Raw genomic sequence first — 18,898 nt, forward strand, 5'->3', positions numbered from 1 at the left:
GCCATAAATCCATCAATTGTCTTGCGTGTAATCGATTCTCACCAAACTAAATAGGATTAATCGAACTGACAGAATGATAGTATCTGAGTTACCTATTTGCCATATTCTTCATCTGATTTGACCTAGTTAGTGGAGGTGGATGTGTGGGTCGGGTTCACTGTGCCTCTGCCTCTACTTGATTCTTAGTTCTTTTGAAAGTTACCCTCAGGCAATTTTAGCTGTGCTGGGACAGCAAGTATTTGATTCAAATTAAAGTTCAAGCAGCTAAGGAAAAGGAGTATTACTATCACTTTACACAATATTTAATTATTCTTTACTCCCTAGATTTCTGCAGGCAGTAATCATTATTTATTTTTCATACCTGTATCCCTTCTTATGCTTGTACAGGTAAAGAGTATCTTTTATAAATGTGAAGTTGTCTGCTTTGCTATAACATGTTCTGGTATTCTCTAAATCCTACTACTTTCAGCCTGACCATGCTTATGTATGAGACTCCCTCAGCCAAGCAGACTGTAGTTGACAGCTCAGTCAAAAAAAATGTCCACAATATGTTTCGTGGTTGAGTGGAATAGGATTTCTGTAATTTTCTCAACTTAGAATGAACTTGTTTGGATGAATAGAATTTTCCTCTACCTTCGAAAAGCTACAACAGAAGCATTTTCATGTTTGAGTTTGAGTTGGGAAACTAGTAACATTCCCTATTGCTTTTAAACCTTAGTAGAAAGAACAGCGGAAGCACACTGCTGCCTGATCATCACCTTTCATTAATTCTTTGATTTTTCTTTTTATATATATAGCCAGGGACTCTTGAAGTCTTAAGCCATTTCAGACTACTTAGAATAATCAGTTAAAAAGAAGCAGAAATACAACTAAGAATTATGTGCCTGAACACCTTAAAAGAATATACCCTCTCAGCTTTGAAGTTTTCCTTTCGGAAAGAGTAGCTGCAAAGTTAAGTCTCATTTTCCAGCTTCAAGTTTTGGAGTTTGTGCCTTTTCATACCAATGGAGTTTGGTGGTTGTGCTATTTATAGATAATGAACTTCTAATGTCTCCTCTGAGACTAGTGTATTTGGGAATCTGATTTGACTTGCTCCGTTTGGGAAGTTGCTCCCTCAGAACATCCACATTATTCCCTCTGGGTTGATTGTCCAGCTCTGGAAACAGGTGATGTAAGATCTTTGTGCACCTCCAGAATAAGGCTTTCATTAACTTGTCTGGAGAACCAGAGTGGCATGGTAAATGCTTTCTAAATGAGATCCCAAACTCAGTGTCCAATTGATTAAAAACAGAGAGGAGTCTGGCAAAATACATTGAAATCCGTTCACAGCATAGTTAATAAGCATCACACCCTGTGAGGCAAGGCAAGATTGTTACACATCTGTGTGTTAACTAATCATAAACACTTTGATTTTTGTCAGAGACTTCTCTCTCCTTTTATGTAACCTGCAAGAGAATCTCCTGTTTTGGGTGGTTCACAAACATCCAACTCACCCAATAAAAGTAAGAATATTGTACTTGAATAAGCAGGCTTTCTTTTTAGTTAAACTACATTGTATGGTATTCTTTTGTTTGTTTTTGATTGTATATTGAATAATGATGTGATTGGGGCTGTCTATTAGTAGAATAATCCAATGACAGCCTGTCATGGGGGAACAGACTTTCTCCATATCTAAAACCATTTAGAGACTGTCTCTGGGGTTTCCTATTACCTTCTGGTCTTTTGTCCCAAATGAGTACAAGAAGTTTGAAGTTAGCAACAGTTAGGTAACAACAGTGGTCTGTTGCCAGAGCACGTGGGTTCTTTGAACACCAAGGGGGCCAGCAAATCCTCTCCTGCTCCCCACTGATTTTACCTGCCTCCAGATCTCCAGGCTTTTTCAGGTGGCTGGGAAAGTAAGTGACCGCAGATGGGCAGTGCAAGGAAGATTCCCATGGCATGGCTGTGCCTCTGTGCCCTACTGATTATTACTTATGTTAGCAGGGATGTACAGACTGGTTTATGTTACTGCTCAGCCACAAAAGAAAATATAGGTTAAATTACACAAGTTAAGTACCTTGGTAATTTGATGTGTGACTGCAATGTGTACAATCAGTATGAAAATGATAGCAATGAATGAAATCTTTAGTTTTCTTTCATATTTTATCTCCATTTTTGGTGGGCAAACTCATGAAAGGTCCGTTCTTTCCTTTTTGATATTGCATAACTGTTTTAACTTTATATCATAGAAATAAAAACAATAAGTCATATAAGCAATTAACATTCTTATGTTCATTTAGAAGACACATTTAGCACAGATGTACAAAATAAATTATACCTTTGGAAGACTAGAGTGTGCCTATGCCAAAGAAATTATTCAAATATCAGGATAAATAGTTGATTGTTCTGCACATATAGATAATACCTAGCAATGTGATAAATTGTTTTTTGGAAGGCAAGGGTGAGGAAAAGCAAAGGAATAAGTTTTGAACATAGGTAACTAAATATTTTCTTCCTAAAATTCTTCCCATCACTTTCTTGACAGAACATCTTGTTCATTTACTCTCTTGGTTCAGAAATTACAGAATGACTGAATTCCAAACATAATTTTTACTATAAGCATTTCAGCTTGCTTACTTTATTCGTCAAGGTGTACATACATGTGATGTCTTATCTGAGTGAAAATCTCAATATTTATAAACAGTACTGATAACTAATAGATGAGAGAGTGAGCATCTGTAATGTTCAACCCCTTCATTCTGATGCAATTTTCGGAATATTTTTCCTCAGTATCCATGTGTCTCCCTAGGGTTGGGAAATAAAATCTTGGGACTGTCTACTGTGGATTTAATTTTTATTTCCTTGTGGTCATATCTTTGCACTGTCTTCATGTTGACATGTTACAGTTCTACATTTCTGTTAAAAAAAAATTTCTAAAGAACTCTTTTTCTAATGCAGGGGTTTCCCTAAAAAGAAACATTTCATACTGTTTTGGTTTGAGGGAAATAGTGACTAGGTTTAATGCTTCTGACTTGAGAATTATGAAAGAAAATGTCTAATTCAGCACATCACTAGAAAAAAAGGTTTGGCTTAAAAGGGTAGTGACATAGTTATTGTTTAATAATTTATCTAAGTAGTTCATAAAATTGGACACAATTATATAATGCAATACTGTTAAACTCAGATTTAACAGTTATTTGCTGGCTATATTGCTTTTGGCTGGTGTCAGCTTTAATCTCTTAAAAATATTACTTGTAAAGAGATAAGTATGTGGATTAATGTGGAAGCAAATTACTTGGATACCCATTCCTGTAAGATGCTGAGTTTTTTAAGTTCTCAGATTGCATGAGGCATCTGAAAGAACATATGGCCTTCACTTTCAGATTCTCAGAGACTACACCATTAAAGTGATTCAAGAATTCTGGTGATTCAGGAAGATTATCTACCAAAAAGCCAGACATCAATATGATTCTTAGAGAAGTAAACCATATTGGATAACGGTGATTGGTTGATGAATTCTTTTTGATCAGATGCTTCTCTTCTGATGTCCTCTAATATGTTTCTAGGAATCTGAACTGTGCTGCTTGCAGTTGCTTTGTGCGTTCTCAGAAAACCTGCCATATTGTATCATGAACTTAAATAGTTATGCAGCTGTGATAGCTCAAGCCCCTAGAAAGGTGGGGGAAAAGATCCCTTGGATAAAGAACTTGAAAGGCCAGACCTGTAATTTGTTATTAATGTGTTCTGTAAACTCTGAAAATTTGGACATCGGTAACTTTTTGGTCTTTAACATTAATTGTTGTACAATTAATACTCCAGCATTCAATCTTGACAATATTGTAACCAGCTGGAAAGCAATTCAATCTAGGAAAAATGAGCTAAAGAAGGAAAAATGGTTGTGAACTCAGTGACCTCCTCTTTTTCTCCCTGAGTAATGGTCCAGGGTCCTACAGTTGCAACCTTCTCACTGAAAGAAGTAGCCTGAGCCAGTTTAAGGATAAAAACAGGCGAGAGAGGGAAAAGAGAATTCCATCTTGAAAAAAGGGGTGAATTAACACCTGAGAAGAGTTGTAGCTCTAAGATGTGGTTATGATCTTAGCCTGGCAACCTAACTGCTGGGTTCTTTGGAGCAGCATCTGTGAGATGATGCTGCTAGCTGAATCATTCCTCCTGCTCTCACGGTCAAGAAAGTATTACAAAGATAGTAAGTGAGAGCTGGAAAAGTACATTCTGTTAGGGGTACTTGAAATTGTTGTTTTATTCTCCTCTGTGGCTTTGTTTCTAAGTTTATAATGAAGGCCCTTGTTTTTTTGCTTTGCTGAAATAAACCTGCTTGGGTTTCACCTTTTAAATTTATCTAGTGTATGAGTCAGTTCAGATGAAGCTGGCAAACACAAGGTGTATTGCTTTTTTGGAAGTAGTAGGTTCATGCAGAGTAGCGTGTGGGCAGGCAAACCTCCAGGGGAACTTAAAAAGAGTCTGGAAACCCCAGGAATTGTGTCGTATTTCTTGCCAAGCTTCTTGGGTCAGTGTGAGGACCGTCTCCAGATTCTCAGGAGAAGCCTGCTCTGACAGAGATAGATCAGTGCACTCTGATGAGGAACAGCTAATGGAGAGACAGCACACTGTTCAAAGAACACCCCTGATCATTATACCACCACGAAAAGTCAGGAGAAAGTGAATTCCTTCCTACAGCTCACTGGTGTCCTACATGATGTGTAATTTAGTCATGTTCTTTCATGCAGAGCAACAAATTAAGCTCCTTCAAAGCTTCAGATGGTGCAGAATGTGATTACTTTACTCAAGAAATTTATATTCTTTATTACTGTTGTAGGTCAGGATGGTTATTCAGCTGGCTTCCTGCCTGGTGTCCCACATCACTGCTACATCTTAAAGAGGCTGAAGACAGAATGCTAAAATGTAAGTCTGTTTGTTCTTTAAAAAGATTTATAGATATGACTTGATTTTCTGTAGATTTCCATTAAAAATAATTTTAGAAGTTTTTAAATGTGGCTTCTGCACTGTGATGAAATAAACAGGTTTAGAAATAGATTTTCAGTGTTACCTTGTTTGTGATATTTGATCCTAGGATCTTTGTTTTGAAAGGGATCTCCTATTTCAAACATTGGTTTCCATAGAATGTACTTTATATTTTATCAGTCACATCTAGCAACATCAATTTTTTCCCCCTTTTTCTTCAGGTATTGCAAGCACATACAATAAACGGTATGTGTACCTATCTAATGGAAATAAAATATGGACACTGACATTCTCTCCGGACCTTTCACATAAAACCCCGCTCGTTCTTCTTCATGGATTTGGAGGAGGTATTGGACTGTGGGCTCTCAATTTTGAAGATCTCTGTGAAAACAGGACCGTTCATGCTTTTGACCTCTTGGGATTTGGACGTAGCAGTAGACCACACTTTGACAATGATGCTCAGGAAGCAGAAAATCAGTTTGTGGAATCCATAGAAGAATGGAGAAGGGAGGTGGGGTTAGAAAAAATGATTTTACTTGGACACAACCTAGGTGGATTCCTGGCTGCTGCTTACTCATTAAAGTACCCATCAAGGTATGTGAAAATAAAGGAATGAAGGAATTCCTTTTCTGTATTTGACTAGTGATTTTTACCACAGAATTAATTTGATCAGGTTCTTTATAGATTAAGTAGATGACTGTGTTGATTAAAAGAAACTTAATACTGAGTTTTAAGCCTGAAGTATTAATCATGGGTTTTGTTCCCAGGTGACTAGAAATATAGATATATTAGAAATGTTTCAAGTGTACTTTTCTGTACCTTGTTGATTTTCAACATTACCTTGCCATGCTGTAAGGCTAAATAGAAAAGATCATATTTACGTGTTAATGTTTCATGGCATCTCTGATCAAACTTAGGTTTGTCAAGGGAAAAGAGGCCTATTTCTGCCAAACTTCCCATTATCCTGGATAACAATGCAACTGAGGAACCTGATCCCCCGAGGGAATTCATGCCTATATGCTGGCAGTCAGCCTGGTGCCAGCATGATTATATAAAAATAATTTTGGCAACTGCTTGATTTAAATTGTCTGTATGCCACTTCATATTTCTTTGCTGGAAAACAATCCAGCTGCAGCAGTGCTGTAATTGTATCCATCAGCATTTTCTGCAGACACATCATGGTCAACAGCTAATCCATTTTTTTCTCTAAACTGATAACTTGCCTCTTTTTTAACATAGCCTGGTTATATAGCCTCTGATGAGCTAGGATCCCACCAGCTGAGGTCCTTCTACATAAAGAAAGGACATTGTTTTTGTCTAGATAAGTTTAATGGACTCCTGCTTCCAGTGTAATCAAACAAGAAATTTTTATATACAGTTCTTATTAACTACTCTTTTATCCCTCTGTATGCATCAGAATGGAAAAAAAATTATCAATACCAAAGAACATATTTTAAGACACATCAGATTTCTGATGTGATTTATTTTTTCTAGTACATGATTATTGAGTTGGGCTAGAAGTGTGAATATAAGTCTAGCTTTCCAAATCTCATGGCAGATTGTATACTATACAGAACAAATACCTTATTCTTTTATATACTGTTAATTTACACTATATACATATCTTTCTCTCTGATTTGGAGATTTTAAAATAAATTCATAAACCATTTTTTCCTAAAACAATGGCTGTTTCTTTCCAAATGGGTGACAGCTGGCACATACTGCTGGAAATGATGTTTGAAAGTAGGTGTGTGTCTAAATCCAGAATTCCAGCGAAGTGCAATTCAAGAAATGCTGTCCTGTGCTTTGGGGATATAAACTTCTTATCCTTTTGGGTGTACAACAACTAGCTAACTGGAATTAGTTTCCTGTAGGAGTCACTACAAAAGTTGCTTGCTCTTTCTTCCGGAGTATTTATAGATGGCCCCTGTGGGATAGGATATTGTTTCTGTCATCTGATTTAGATTGAAGGTGACACTTCTGTGTTTTCAGGCTTCCTTGTGCTTAAGTTGGGGTTTAACTAATTTGTGAGGGTTTTAGTTTGTGCTTTCACATTACTAATATTGTTTCTCTGAAATTAAGCCAACACTCTTTCAAATTAGCACACTTACTGGTAGGGTCTTAAGACAGTATTGGATCAAGTGATAAATATAGGGCAGCCTTCAACAAGATTATCTAACAATGCATTCGAAGCTTAAGGGATTCTCAATACATATTGTTAGGAGAGTAGATGTGTTTCTCCAAGCCTAGATGATCTGTTAATTTACTATGTAGTACTAAAATTGTGCATGGAACATCATCATACATCATAATCTGAGATTAGTCCAAAAAACTTCCAATGTAGAAGATTCTTGGGGAGTTGGTGGGGAACCATGATTTTCAAATAATGCAACCTCTGGACTATTACTTTTGGAAGTATTTCTCATGGTGAGCTTCCCGTTCTCCTTGATCATCTTTTAGGCTTGATTACCATAAGGAGGAATGCAAAACAGGAAGGACAATATTAAGAAACCAAACCTGAAAAGAACTTACTCTGTTTTCATTTATGTATATGTTGTTTTACGTTTAATGCTATAGTTTGTGCATAGAATGTTTAGTAGTCCTGAACCGCTTCTCATTGCTTGCGCTCCTTAGCCTTCCAGTCTCTCCTGCTTCTTTTATACAGCTAAATTCCACCCTGTCCTCTGTTCCCATTCTTGTATGCTGCTGTGTGCAAATACATTTGTGGCTGAACTGACAGCTAAGAAACATCTTTGCAAGCTTAATCCTTTTCAACCCTTCATTTCAAGTGCTGATTTTTGGTTTCCCAGACGATTGTAGTCCAGAAATAGCCTTCAGAATCGCTTCTGAAATCGTTTTAGACACTAAGACAACTCTGCTATATTTAATATCTAATCTCATGGCTTTGAAAGAGAAGGAGGTCATGAAGAAAAAAGTAAAGATAATGAAGCTGTACCATACGCAAAATCACCTTAAATATGCAAAACTGTAGCGAAGAGTCACTTTTTCAGAAATCAGCAGTGTCTAGTACAGGCCTCTTAGAGTAAGTGTATTATGGGATTAAATAGAAAAGGATGATTCCAATCCACCAAGATGAAATAAATTTTTTGCTTGAAGGGGACTCAAAGAATGAAATGATTGATAGTTGCTTGTGCTGGAGACTCCTGCTGTGCTTTCTGTGCTGAGATTCCTTTGAATGATAATTCTATAAATTGTATCTCTAAAGCTTCTGTTGTGAATTAAATCAATCAATCATCTCACTTCAGATTTTACTTTGATAAGATAATTTTTTAGATAAATTTGCATCCCTTCTTAGAACAGAAAGCTTATATAGCTTGGAAAAGAAAGACTTCAAAAAGTTTGCTTTAAATGAAATAGATACCATTCTCTTTTGTCTCAAACTGCTGCTGCTGCCAATGTTGACTGAGTACATGGAATAGGCCATTTTTAAAGACAGAAGCAAGACTAATCTTTTTTTTCAAATGTGTGTGACAGTAGGCATCTATTGAATACTGAGTTTCTCTTTTTGACATGAACTTCCATTTTTCTTAAATCATACTCTTTTTTCCAATTTTGATACTCTTTTTGAATTGCAAATTCAGTTTCTGGTGTTTTTAAATATGGTTACCTGCAATTGTGTTTGCAGCACAACAGAATACAAATATTGGCAATGAGCTTTGCATTCTGCCTCTCCTTAAGTAGCATTCAAAAGCAAAATCATTGATGAATCGGATATTAGGTAATAGGCCAGTATGATAGAAGTGACTAAACAGGTTGCATAATACACAGATAGCAAGTTGCCATCTTTCTCAGCCGAAGAAAAATGAACGTCTAAACCTCTGAACCTTTTCTGCCAACAGGGTAAAGCACCTTATCTTAGTGGAGCCATGGGGTTTTCCAGAGAGGCCTGACAATGCTGAACAAGAAAGACCAATTCCAATCTGGATCAAAGCACTGGGAGCTATATTGAGTCCGTTTAATCCATTAGCTGGGCTGAGGATAGCAGGACCCTTTGGTGAGTGTTAGCTACTCTTAAATACTGTTTTTCTGTGGATGTAAACATGGGGCAGATATGACATTAACATAAGGTTTGTTGCAAGCTCTTACCACCCACAGAGAAAAGAATTGGAGGAAGAGGTGTGAGGGCTTGAGAAAAAAAAACACTTCAGGACAAGAGGGCAAGATCTTTCTGTTAGAAATACTAATATGATAATTTATAGCATTTATTGTAGGCTACAGTTATAGTGAGATAGATTATGTGGATATCTGTTGGGGAGGCCTGACAAAGACGTATCAGTGTGAACAGTTGTTTGTTTTTTTTCTAGTTGCCTCCAGTCACAGTCCATTTAGTTTCCTTTCTATTTGCAGTTTGATTGACAAACAGCATTTCCAAATTAGGATAATGTTAGAATACCATCTCTCATAAATTTGTCTTTGGCCTGGGTTTAGAGAAATTAAGCTGACACTGTTTTTTTTTTTTTTCTGTCTGCTGTTTTCCTCTCAGCTGTGTCCTGCATTACGGTGGCAGTCTTGCCCTTCTTTGTATTTCTACATCTCTTCAACAGCACTGAAGGGAAGTTAGATAAACTCTATATTTACCCTAATCCTAGAAATAAGTACAGGTGACCAGAAATAGTAAGGTTTTCGTTTGTATGGAGAGTGGGAAGGAGGGCACGGTTAAAAACATAAAGATTCATGCCAATTCTTAAACTAATTATGTGTGTTCCTTCTTGAGGGAAAGAGGTTATCTGTTTATTACTCCTTGTATTACAGGGGTATCTGTTGGGGAGGCTTGGAAAAAGGTATTCTTTAGACCTCTTACAAGTTATAAATAACTTTTTGCTTATCACTTCTTTTCTTGAAATATTTTCAGTTGCTATCATTCACCTTTCCCTCATTTTTAGTGTTCAGTTTAAAAAGAAACTAGTGGCACTTCTAGTCTTTGTTTATATTTAAACCACGTCTGTTTCTTAATTATTTTTGTATGAAATATATATTTTAATAAGCTGATATATTTGATTGTTTTCAGAAGCATGACAAAATTAATTAGCTCTTCAGACAAGCAACATATTTTGTACAAACAAATTATTTTTAAGTAAAGTGCTTTCTGATTTGGTTAACAAAACAACTTGAAGCATATTCATTGGTAAATACTGATTTATGCATTTTATCCAATAACAAATGCGTGCATAAATCAGTTCACATGGAAGAGTTCAAAGCTGAAGTTGCTTCCCTTACCAAGTAAATGCAGTCATAGCCAGGCTGCAGAATCAGGCTCTGTTTTGCACAGGTATCCCAAACCTAGCCTTTCCTGTAGGTTGATGTTGAGGGCATTATTTTTCATCCTTTTCCATCCATTTCTCACTTCAGTTTTTCAAAAAGTTTTTCGACACTGACATAGCATGGAATTCTTGACAGATGAGGCCTAGTTCACAGATAGAGAAGTGCAAGTTTAAGACAGTGTCCTGGGAGATAGGCACGAACAGGCGTCGAACCCAGCTCGTTAAAGGCACTGAACCAAACCCAAGTTTCCCTCTTCATGCTCATATGCTCACTCTGCTGGGCTGGCATAGCTGTCTGGTCCTCACTATGGGGCCAGCTGCTTGTGTTCAAAGTTATATGTTAGGCATTAAAGTGGGGACAGATTTCTTGGAGTATCATGGTGGTATCACGTGCATATTTATTCAGACCAGCAGACAGTTACCTGAACCTGGGAGAGAGACAGAATTTGAGAGAAATCTTTTTCTTTAAATAGTTTCCAATTAGCTGATTTACTTGTTTTCCTTCACCGGACCAGTCAGCCAGTAAGCTCACAGTGTAGGGGTTCTAGATGCTTAGTTTGGATTTGTGAATTCCATTGCTAGAGCTGAATGCTTAAAATTACTCATGGCACCACTAATATCACTGTGACCACATCCTTCTGTAGAACTTAGTCTTTAATGTCAATATGTCTTTTAGAGTTTCCCTAGACACTACAGGAAACATCAGCCAAACAATTGAGGGTGTCTTCAATAAACATTAAGGATAAATCAGTATGATTTCATTCCAGAATTCATTCCAGGGTATCTTGACTCCTTCTTTCATTCTCTCCCTGTAAATTTCCAGGGAAAGAGAACAGTTTTCCAATTTGACCCACAGATCAAAACACTTTTTCATTTGCTTTTTAGCAAAATGGAAAGTGAATTCTAAAATGGGGAGACTTTCAGTCCCTAGTTACTGGAAATGGACATACTGTGGCTTCTATACTGGTAGTGGGAAGGACACAGAATTCGTCTCTCACAGGCATTCTTATTCAAGGCCAGCTGCAACATTTATGGTCCAAAGCAAAACAAAACAAAACAAAAAAAAGACAAAAATCGAACAATTGAGCTCTCCAGAGAAAATACAGGCAATAGAACAAATTGCAGAATGTTTGCAAAATCTTCATCACCTCATGACTTAAACCTCCGTTTCATAAGGCAATTGTTTCCTCTTGTACTGTGTTCAGTTTCTAAATTGATTTGAAGCATACATAAGGCATGTTGCAATAGTCTAATCTCAAGGTTACAAAAGCATAGATCACTGTGACAAGGTCTACATAAATAGCCACAGGCCTTTGGCCTGGAACAGGTAGGAAGAAGTGACATCATCATAATTGCATAGATTAACAACAGTATTTTCAGCTGATAAGTTTAAGTGGTAAGCTGTGAGGCTACATCTTCAGTAAGACATGAATAATATTCATAGACTAAAATTAGCCTTTGCTGAGACTCTTGTCCCTAAGATCTGCCTGGTCAATTAGAAGACATGCATTTCTTGAGAAAGTGATTCAGAGCAGGAGCTTAACTTTGGTTGTGAAGAGAGCATGGGGAGAAGAGCTTTCCTAAGTTAAATCTCTTCATTTATACCATTTCTTATGTCCTGTACTCATACCAAGGTTTCTACACCAGTTCTTCAGCGTAGACTTATGTTCTTTCAACTAAATGCTAGTGAGATGAACTACCTTCAGAAGAAGACTGTTCTATAAAAGAGGAGTATAGACATATCTAAGAAGGAAAAACAACCCATTTTTTTCAACGGTGCCTTTCAGTTCTGAAAGATGAGATGCTTTTGTCTCACCTAGTGCTGCCAGAGCAATGGGGAGGGAAGCGTTGGTATCATGTAAAACTAAACTGGTGAAAAAAAAATCTGCTTAGCCCATTTGCTCATCCCCTTTGCATGTTTCTTCTATTGCTGAAGTGGCCCTTCGCAAACGTTCCCCAAGCGTGTTCAGCAGGGTTTGAATTGCCACGTTTCAATGCAGCATAAAATCATTTAGAATATTTACGTTTAGTTCCTGTTTGGTGCAATCGTGTTTGGCCATCATGTTTTCCTAAGACGTGCAAGTGATGAAGCAAAACGTTGTTTAGAAATCGCCAAATGCCACAAGCTTCAAGGGAGTATGTTTGGGGGATTGTAATGAAAAGCATTAGGCAACCTGATAAAGTTGTCTATACCAGCTCTTCCTATAATACTGTTTTCTGTTTAACAGGATTAAGCCTTGTACAGCGTTTAAGGCCAGATTTCAAGCGAAAATATTCATCAATGTTTGATGATAACACTGTGACTGAGTATATCTATCACTGCAATGTACAGACACCCAGGTGAGTATGAGTTTCCCAGTGTGTTTTGAAATGTCTCTCATTTACTGAGTGCGTGCTGCTCCCTCCAATGGTCATGGTAACAGTGTGCATGCTATTTTTTTTTACTGTAACATTTATTTTATTAATATAAACTGTAACATTTATTAATTATTAATTTATTATTAAAAAGAAGAAAAAGAGGATTGCACTTTTTCTGAATTTCAGAAATTGATAAATGTAGAAGCTATCTTAATTTTGTTTTTTTCAAGCTACTTGTGTTTTAACTTTGACAGAGAGCTTGGGCACTAATTTTTAGTCCAGAGGATGTTATCCTAGTTTAATTTGTAAAGACTTTCTTTAAAACCTTAAAAATATGTCAGCTCATGCTTTTAAGTGTTAGTACTCAGTACTGTAAAAACATACACCATTTATGTTGAAAATTACATGCAAACCTTGAAAACTCATGATTTTAATTGTCAAAAATCCCAGCTTCATTTATTATTGCATTTTTTGTGTGTGTTACCAAAAGGCACAGATACGCCAATTTAAAGGTAGTTCAAGGTATGGGGAAGGGAGAAGAGAAGGGGGCAGAGACATTGGAGAAGATTTTTTTTTTATTCTTTTTTTTACCCTTTTTGAATGGCTAAGTGGTGAAACTGCTTTCAAGAATATGACTATTCCTTATGGATGGGCAAAAAGGCCAATGCTGAAACGGATTTCACACATGGATCAAGACATTCCGATCACTGTGGTCTATGGGGCACGTTCATGTATAGATGGCAATTCTGGCAGCACTATCCAGTCTCTGAGACCAAATTCATATGTGAAGACAATAGTAAGTTGACTTTTAAGACATTTTTTGGTTTATCTGTGTGGATTTGTTTTAATTATATCCATCTTCTGTATTTTTCATACTAGTTGTGGGAACGATGGCCCTTTGATTTAAAGCCTTGGATAAAAATTTCTGATTTCTGTAACAGAAAAAGAGAAAGTAAGTGTTAGCTCAAAGAAAACCGGAACAAAAATGTACGAGCTCCCTGAGTAAGAATGAAACTTATTTTACCATGAGAAGCTGAATTAGGTCTATGAGCAAGGTCATTTTTTTTCTCTACAAAAGTTTTTGCTCTACAATATGCTAATACTAATAGTTTTTGTGATCATTGGTGAGTATTCAGGCATTTTTTTTGTTTGCTTTAAACAACAGCTTTCTTATCTTCAACATCCATGTATGAAATGGTCAGGAGGCTCTCATTATAAATTGTCGCAATCCGTTTGTATAATGCTTTTGTTTCTCTGATAAGAGAGTGGTTTGTGCCTGGTGCTGATGTTCTTGAAAGCACTTTTCTTTGAATCATTACAAAAATACTCGGTTTTGTCTTTCTAGCAAGTACATCACCGTTTAGAGGTATGGCATTATCATTTAAAATACGTGCACTTGTAACTTGCTGCAGATGTGCACACACTGCATTTTTTGTTTGGTTTCTTTAAAAACAAATAAATATTGAAGTATTCTTCACGCATTCTCACATTAGTCAGCCACGATAATTGGATATGTATATATGTTACAGTCTTATGAGGTGATAAAATGCTAGAATATGCCAGCTGTCTTCTTACTGATGTCGAGTCCTAAGTGGACGGAATTTTACAGTGTGTGATGTCTACAGTACAGTTGGACAAGTCATTCAAGTAAAATTTGAGAAATGATGTTGTTATGGAACTGTTTACATGTATTAAAGAGCACGAATACCTTTCATAAATGCTGACATCCAGAACTGAAAGCATCATTTTACTGCTTAACCACAGAATAAGTTTTAACAAAAAATCACTATTAAGAAGTATACAATAGCTTATTAGGATAAGCATATGTCAGGCAGGCAAGTTTTTCCAGTCTGGTCAGTGGTTTTTAGAAGGCACAGTAGATAATGTAATGTTTTAGCGTAATTCAGGTTAAAATTTTGTCAAGCCAAGTGCAGATTCTAAAAGGTAGTTGGGGTGGAGAAAATTACAGGGACATTGAAAGATATTCAGAAAAACAAAGGAATGAAAGGGCTCTCGTAAGGCTGACACATGGACTGTTCTTTTACCATTGCCTTTGCCAACCTTGGTAAAGTGAACAGAGATTTTGAGGGGTTTATTGTGTATGTTTATTTCTAACTAAATTTTACTTGAAGTTTTCTTTTTTTAACATGCTAACATAGCTATACTTCTATTTAAGGCAATGTGTTTCATTTTAGAGACTTAAGAGGGAATGTTTTAATGGTGGGGGAGGGGAAAAGTAGATTTGAATGCAAATAAATCTTGGATTGGTTGTAACATTAGAAGAAAATAGGTCAAGCACCTTTACCATACAGTATGATGGTGACTTGCTTCATAACAGTTTTGGCGGAGAGTGATAAATTGCAGAAATGCTTTAACCACCCATATGTGTGGTTACTTAAGCCATTTTATTACATGGTTTTGTTGAAATAATCTAGGTCAGAAAAGGCTCACAAACGTGATTTTTTTTTCCCCTCCCATATACTGCATCATTTGGATTTGACTTTTCCCTGTTTAAAGTAGTAGTTAACTCAGAGGATTGAAATCTGCTTCCATAAGTCTAGAAAATCCTCAGCAATTTAAGCCTCTAAGTTCTTACTCATTTACCCTAGTACCTTTTAGTCTTTTCCATATCATTCTTTTAATAAGGGAATACAAATGATCAAATGTTCTTTTTCGTACAAACACTTATGGAAGTAAAGAGCCACTTTGCAGATTTTTTTGAGTGGAGAATGAAGGGGATGAAGGCTAACTGAAAGCTTGATATGTAAAGTGTTCTTTTGTTTTGCAGTGACTTCTGTCCACTTAAATCTTACTTTCAACAAGGTGTGTAATTGAACAAGCAGTGGTTTTATCCTCTTTTCCTATGTAACAAAGTCCTTCAACAGGTGAAATAAACTTTCATTTTTCCTTAAGTTTAGACCATTGTTTTTTTAGGTTGCATGATACTATCTCCTGGCAGCAACTGTGGTAACTTCATTAACAGACTGGATGCAATAGATAGTTCAATTTCGAAGTTTTTCCTTTCAAATAATAATGTATCAAATTGATAATGTGTAAAACTCAGTTTGTTGTGGGGATATTCTTCACATATCCCAGTAATATATATATATTTTACATTCTTCTCCTTTTGACCTCTTTCTCTACCTTCATCCTCCAGGCTATCCTTGGTGCAGGTCATTATGTGTATGCTGATCAACCTGAAGACTTCAATCAAAGAGTGAAGGATATCTGCAATTCTGTGGACTGACTGTGTTTGACTGTGTTCTCTTTAGAAATTCTTACTATAGGTAACATGTCATAGCAATACTCTGTAGAAAATTACTAAAGAATGCAGAGCTCATGGAACAGGCTCTGTTTGCACACTATTTCTTCTAAGAAGTTATTTGCACACTTAAACCACTTAGTGCCTTTTGGGGGGATAGGGTGATTTTAAGCAAACTTTGTACAGTACAGGTTTGTTTGAGATTTGTCTTTAGGTCTTGGCCTGTCATATATGAAATTACATACAACTTTTTTAAACTGGAATTTTCTTCAAATTGTAATTGAATTTTGCATACACTGAATGTTATAAAGATGTTGCATTCTCCACTGACACAGAGAACTATATCAATATAGATATAATGCATAAAATGCAATTTGGTTTCTTTATAAATGTTCATATTTTCTAGTTGATGTTTCATAGCAAGAATATGAAATTGCTCATACATACTTTATTTTTGGATTGCAGAACTCCATATACCATATTTTAAGATTTGGGGTTTCTTTTCCTGTTGGAGTTAAAACAGCTTGTGAAGCTGATTTTGGGGTAGAGACAAGGCCAAAATAATGCACAATGTTTGTCACTGAAATGTGTTAGTTTGTAAGGAATCAGGGCTTGATATTAGGAAATCTTTCTGCAGTTGGATGTTATTTCCATTTATCTGAAGGCATTTTCTTCCTTGTGTGTAACTTTCATTGAAGCCTCAGTTTCTAAGAGTCAGTGATGTCACTGACATTCGTGCTTCCAGAAATACTTTGATTTGTAGATTTCAGGGATTTTAAAATACAGAAGATGGCTTGTTAGTTACTCTATCTATTTTTAACACCATATAATTACTGCAAGATATGTTGCTAACCTAAACCTAACAATTGTAGATAAGTTGACAAGATTTGGATTAATGCTAGGAAATGGCCATCTGGATAGTGAGTATAACTCCCTTTTTCTTTCAATAGAAAACCTAGTCTGCTTTTTAATAAATTTTGTGGGGAGGGGGAGAATACTGATGTTCTCTAATTGGGAACTACAACAGAATAGTGTATTTTAGTTAACATGCAGCCTCCTTATAGGAAGGATTATTATTACTGGAATAAACAATACCACTGTAACAACTTATAATTACATGTTTTGGAGGTGCTTTATGCAGTTATATATTTTAATTGAATATTTTGAAATTAGAGCTAATCCAGTCTCTGCATCTCTTTGAAAGTGTAGATTTGATGTTAGTTCTTCGCATGCTTAGTAAATTATATTAAGCAAAATACTTTGTCACTTTAAAGCCAAATTATGTGGTGGTTTGTTTTTTAAAAACAAGTTTACATGAAACTATTGATCTGCTTTTGAATGTTGAATTGACTACTGCAGAGTTCTTGATACTTTTATATACATAAAGGATTTTAATTAACAATAGCACCATTTTAAGGCTTGAGTGGAATTCTGTGCATTTTTGTTCAAATTAATGATTTGTTGCACATATTTATGACATGAAAGGCAAAGATACCTAAAATGTTCAGAAAATATTCTGATTACGTTCCAGCCTGAGCATAATCTCTCTCCCTCAAGGAGATGTTTCATATATGGTGCTATGTAAACATCAAACAGTCTTTGTGACTGCCTTGACTGGTAGCACTTAATACCTAACAAGTTAAATAATTTAATTAAAATAATTTATTGAATTCAGTTACATTTTCAAATAGCAGGTGCCAGATTTTTTTTAAATCTGTGTTATTTGCTAAAATCTTGCATTCAAAATGGAAAATCAGAGTATCAATTATGTTTAGTATAAGCTATAAATTATCAGTCATGCCACCATTTACACTGATGCTGTCAGTATATATTTTTTCACCCTTATCAATGTCTAATTTGCATTAATAAGCTTAAATAACTCATTTACCTGTGTGTAAAAACCTAACCTAAAAACATATTCCGAGTCTCTTCCAAATAATAACAGACAAAACAAACTTGGTATTTTCAGATAGCACTTACTGATGGGAATTCCAAATTCCACATCAAAAGATGTAGGTAGGGATAAAAATTGCACACTGAATGTGAATATTCTTTTGAATATCCCCTGCTTTTTCAGCTCGTTGTACTAATAAAACTTATTGCTTAAGTTTTGCACAATAAAAAAAGTCTTAAATTTTTGTTTGATTTAATGTTGCTTTTGTAATAATCTGTGATTAAGCTCTGGAAGTCAAAAGTAATTAATAAGTTGTGCTAAACAATTCAAAAATATGTTAAAAATATAGTAAGGCTTGTTTTCAAATGCCTCAATGTTCTTAAAATTTCTTGTATTTAACTAAGAAGGTAAACATTTGTCAACAAGCGGCTGCACGTTCAGAACCCTGACTGTACATACAGAGAAAGTGTAAATTGGTTGTCTTCGAAGCCGTAGTAGATACTCTCATGAAGGTCAAGGTGGAATTTTGAATATCCTGTTGTGTGCAACATAACCTAATAAAGTTACTGTAATAAACATCATAATAGGTGCTGAACAGATAATGGATAGCATATACTGAAAAGACTTGGAAGCTAGATCTTTTGTGAACAATTGCTCTCAAGGAGTAAGCTCAGTTTCTCCAAAAGTTCTGTTTCAGTACAATGACTGGCTGCTTAAAATGTGTTGCAGTGAATGGGGCTGTTTTTATTAGAGTGCTGTAAAATAAGACAAGAATCACAGGCATGAAAGCGCCCAGAGATCTATCCTGTTGTAGCCTCAAAATGAAGACAGCTTTGTATCAGAAGCTACAGCATAGCATAAGAAATTCTAAATATTAATAAAAATCTGAGATTAACTGTCTGAATCTCCAGGACACTCTCTTCCTCCTAAAGTTGTTGTGATAAAATTTTATTAAAATGACTTAGTAATATTTTGTTTGCATGGCTGACTTCATCTTGTTACTTATTGAACCAGCTGCCAGCTTAGATTTTAGTTCCAAAAAAATGATTTTCAGAGAAGTAATTTATTGATAGGGTGTTATAATGAAACATTTGCAAGCGTCACAAGAAAGTCCCTGTTCACATCTGATTGTGAAATGGAGCT

General features: G+C 35.8%; 1 protein-coding gene across 3 annotated transcripts in view; it reads left to right on the plus strand.

The window, feature by feature from the left end:
• ABHD5 (abhydrolase domain containing 5, lysophosphatidic acid acyltransferase) overlaps nt 1-17,999 on the plus strand; it is a 33,478-nt gene extending 15,479 nt beyond the window's left edge. For all 3 annotated transcript variants that reach the window (XM_067291445.1, XM_067291446.1, XM_067291447.1), the window contains 6 exons: nt 4,814-4,899; nt 5,181-5,553; nt 8,820-8,974; nt 12,470-12,581; nt 13,209-13,395; nt 15,757-17,999. In XM_067291445.1, the coding sequence (XP_067147546.1) occupies nt 4,814-4,899; nt 5,181-5,553; nt 8,820-8,974; nt 12,470-12,581; nt 13,209-13,395; nt 15,757-15,846 (1,003 nt within the window). In that variant the 3' untranslated portion in view covers nt 15,847-17,999. The remainder of the gene's footprint in view (nt 1-4,813; nt 4,900-5,180; nt 5,554-8,819; nt 8,975-12,469; nt 12,582-13,208; nt 13,396-15,756) is intronic.
• The last annotated feature ends 899 nt before the right edge of the window (nt 18,000-18,898 follow it).

This window comes from Apteryx mantelli, chromosome 2 (assembly GCF_036417845.1).
Source record: "Apteryx mantelli isolate bAptMan1 chromosome 2, bAptMan1.hap1, whole genome shotgun sequence".
Lineage (NCBI taxonomy): Eukaryota > Metazoa > Chordata > Aves > Apterygiformes > Apterygidae > Apteryx > Apteryx mantelli.